The sequence below is a fragment of the Prenolepis imparis genome, unplaced genomic scaffold (genome assembly GCF_030444845.1).
Source record: "Prenolepis imparis isolate NDT839.2.m4 unplaced genomic scaffold, iyPreImpa1.0 SCAF_6, whole genome shotgun sequence".
NCBI classification, from domain to species: domain Eukaryota; kingdom Metazoa; phylum Arthropoda; class Insecta; order Hymenoptera; family Formicidae; genus Prenolepis; species Prenolepis imparis.
In genome coordinates this window covers 17,503,908-17,506,704 of record NW_028141164.1, presented here as the reverse complement: position 1 = coordinate 17,506,704, position 2,797 = coordinate 17,503,908, and the positions used below count along the sequence as shown (strand labels likewise).

Sequence of the window (2,797 nt, the reverse complement as noted above, 5' to 3'; positions counted from 1 at the left end):
AAATATCAAATTGTAAGGAGCTTAAACAATGTGTCTCAAGATCGTCCATAACTAAATCGGCTAAAATAGGTGAGAGGGGGGGATCCCATCGGAGTATCATGTATCTGTTCAAGTAAGTGAAACTTAACCCCTTTAGTAATATTGACAGATCGAAATGGATAGTAAATCTCAGTAATAAAATAATCCCTGAGAATATTTTAGATATTTTAAGCTTAGGAGAAAAATTCGGCATGCCCGTTTTACAGAATGATAAGAAAGACCGCATTAATACTGTTATTGAAGTTGCTAAGAACTTAGAAATTAATTGCTCTAAGATCCCCAAAGATCTTGTTGAATCGACAAGGAACGAAGTAACAAATGCGGTACATGGATATCTTAGTAAAAAGAAACACACTAGCTTCATAGATAGACATATTATCAATAGCTCTAAGCAGTGTCATAAGTTCTTACGTGACAACGAGGACATTTTAGTTACTAATGCCGATAAGAGCCAAACTACAGTAATTTTAGACAAGAAAGATTATATTGACAAAATGAATGTGTCACTTAATGATCAATCTACGTATATTAAACTGAAAAAAGATCCTATTAGGAAACTATCCAGCAGAATTAATTCTTTAATTAAATCTTGGCGTGATAACAAATTGATTGATAATACAATATACAAACGTCTTAATACCACTAACGGAAATCTCCCACGATGTTATGGTTTACCGAAAATCCACAAAGTTAACGTTCCTTTACGTATAATTGTTTCGTCTCTTGGGAGTCCGGTTTACAATGTAGCGCGCTTTATTCATGATATATTGGAACAGTCAGTTACGAAACCTGTTTCCCATATTAAAGATGGTTGGACTTTCGCGAATAAAATCAAGAACGTTAATATTGACGATAGTGAAATGTTGATTTCACTTGATGTTACGTCTCTATTCACAAACATTCCTAAAGAATTAGTTTTAAAATCCATTGAAAAACGCTGGACGGACATTTCATGCAACACAACTTTTAGTTTAGCACAATTTTTATATGCAATCGAAGTCTTATTAGAGTCAACAAGTTTTTGTTTCAATGATCAATTCTACGAACAGATACATGGTACTCCGATGGGATCCCCCCTCTCACCTATTTTAGCCGATTTAGTTATGGACGATCTTGAGACACATTGTTTAAGCTCCTTACAATTTGATATTTCAGTTTATTGCAGGTGTTGATGATATTTTTGCGGTAGTACCGCGTACTGAAATTGACACTATTTTGACCACATTTAACAGTTATCATCACCGGCTGCAATTTACGCATGAAATTGAAACAAATAACAGGATTAACTTTTTAGACACAATGGTTATGGGAAACTTATGACGAATTGGTATCGGAAACCTACCTCTTCTGGTAGATATTTAAATTATTATTCCAATCATCCGTTTAAATACAAAGTGAACACCATCAATAACTTAGTTGATCGCGCTATTTTGTTATCTGATGATCGTTTCCATAATGGGAACTTACATATTGTAAAAAGAATCTTGTCTAATAATTGCTTTCCTATGACGGTCATCGAGCGTTATATCTATAAAAGAACATGTTTTTTAAAAAACTCTCATAACGTTGCTGACAAAGAGAATGATTTTTATATTTCTTCTTGTATTTTAATGCCGTATATTAAAAACTTAAGTGATATTATTGCGAGATCTATTAAGAAAACAAGCTTAAATGTTATTTACACGATACCAAAAAAACTAGACAATGTAATTAAACGCGGTAAAGACAAATTGCCTAAAGCGGATATGACCGAGATTGTATATAAGATTGACTGCAACGACTGCGACGCTACATATATTGGACAAACTAAAAGACACCTAAATACTCGGATAAAAGAACATATGAATAACATAAAATTGCATAGTAGTAACCAGAACGTTATAAGTAAACATAGAAATGAATATTTACATGACTTTAATTGGACAACCTTTAATATTTTACATCGGGAAACACATACTAGGAAAAGAGAGATAGCCGAAATGTTTTATATAAAAAAATATAACAACACGATTAACCTACATAAAGACACAGAGAATTTAAATCCTATTTATGATAGAATAATAAAGGATGTTTAACTTAGTTCGTTCTTTACCATCTCTATGAAACGTTAGTTGACACATCATATGTATTTAGAGAAGTTTAACTTGTTGAAGTTTTATTAAATGTTACGTAAGGTATGTTTAAATAATTTACTTTATACCAATCGTTAGTTTCACTTGGTTTATGCTATACATCCATAAAATGATTTTCTTTTTGATATATTCGTATTATTATTTTTTATATAATTTTAGACTTGATAAGGACCTGAATCAAAGGTCGAAACGTAGTCTGTATTTTTATATGACATCGAATTAATAAAAATCAATTAAGCCAGTTGGGTCGTCTACAGTTATTCCTAATTTTATTCTTCACTGGCGATACAAAAATATTTGCTATATAATATCATTATGATCAATACATATGCATTATCTTGTTGATTAAAATACAATTTATTTCATCCGTATACATTTTGTATATAGGTACAAATGAAATATTTGTCAGATGTTACACTTAAATATTATTGATTCATGCGTGTTGGATATTGTTTGATCGGGACACCCCGTATGACACGATCGCGGGTCGATGACGAATCACGTGTTTCGTCACCGAGCTCCTCGATTAGTTAACGCATCGCCCAATCGCGTAATCGCGAGTTTCGCGAACATTCTTGCGAACGGGACCTCACCGAACTAGTGATGTGCGATCGTATGATAAAAAT

General features: G+C 32.4%; 1 protein-coding gene across 1 annotated transcript; it reads left to right on the top strand.

The window, feature by feature from the left end:
- The first annotated feature begins 230 nt into the window (after nt 1–230).
- On the top strand, nt 231–1,393 carry LOC145937852 (uncharacterized). Its single transcript, XM_083041217.1, has 2 exons — nt 231–1,193; nt 1,334–1,393. Exons 1-2 carry the CDS (start codon nt 231–233, stop codon nt 1,391–1,393), a joined length of 1,023 nt encoding a protein of 340 aa, XP_082897343.1.
- The last annotated feature ends 1,404 nt before the right edge of the window (nt 1,394–2,797 follow it).

Excerpts from the sequence above, each read along its gene's own strand:
- LOC145937852 (XM_083041217.1), top strand. The coding sequence starts at position 231 with ATGCCCGTTTTACAGAATGATAAGAAAGACCGCATTAATACTGTTATT. Across the intron at positions 1,194-1,333 it reads CCTTACAATTTGATATTTCA|ACACAATGGTTATGGGAAAC; the intron begins GTTTATTGCAGG and ends TTAACTTTTTAG.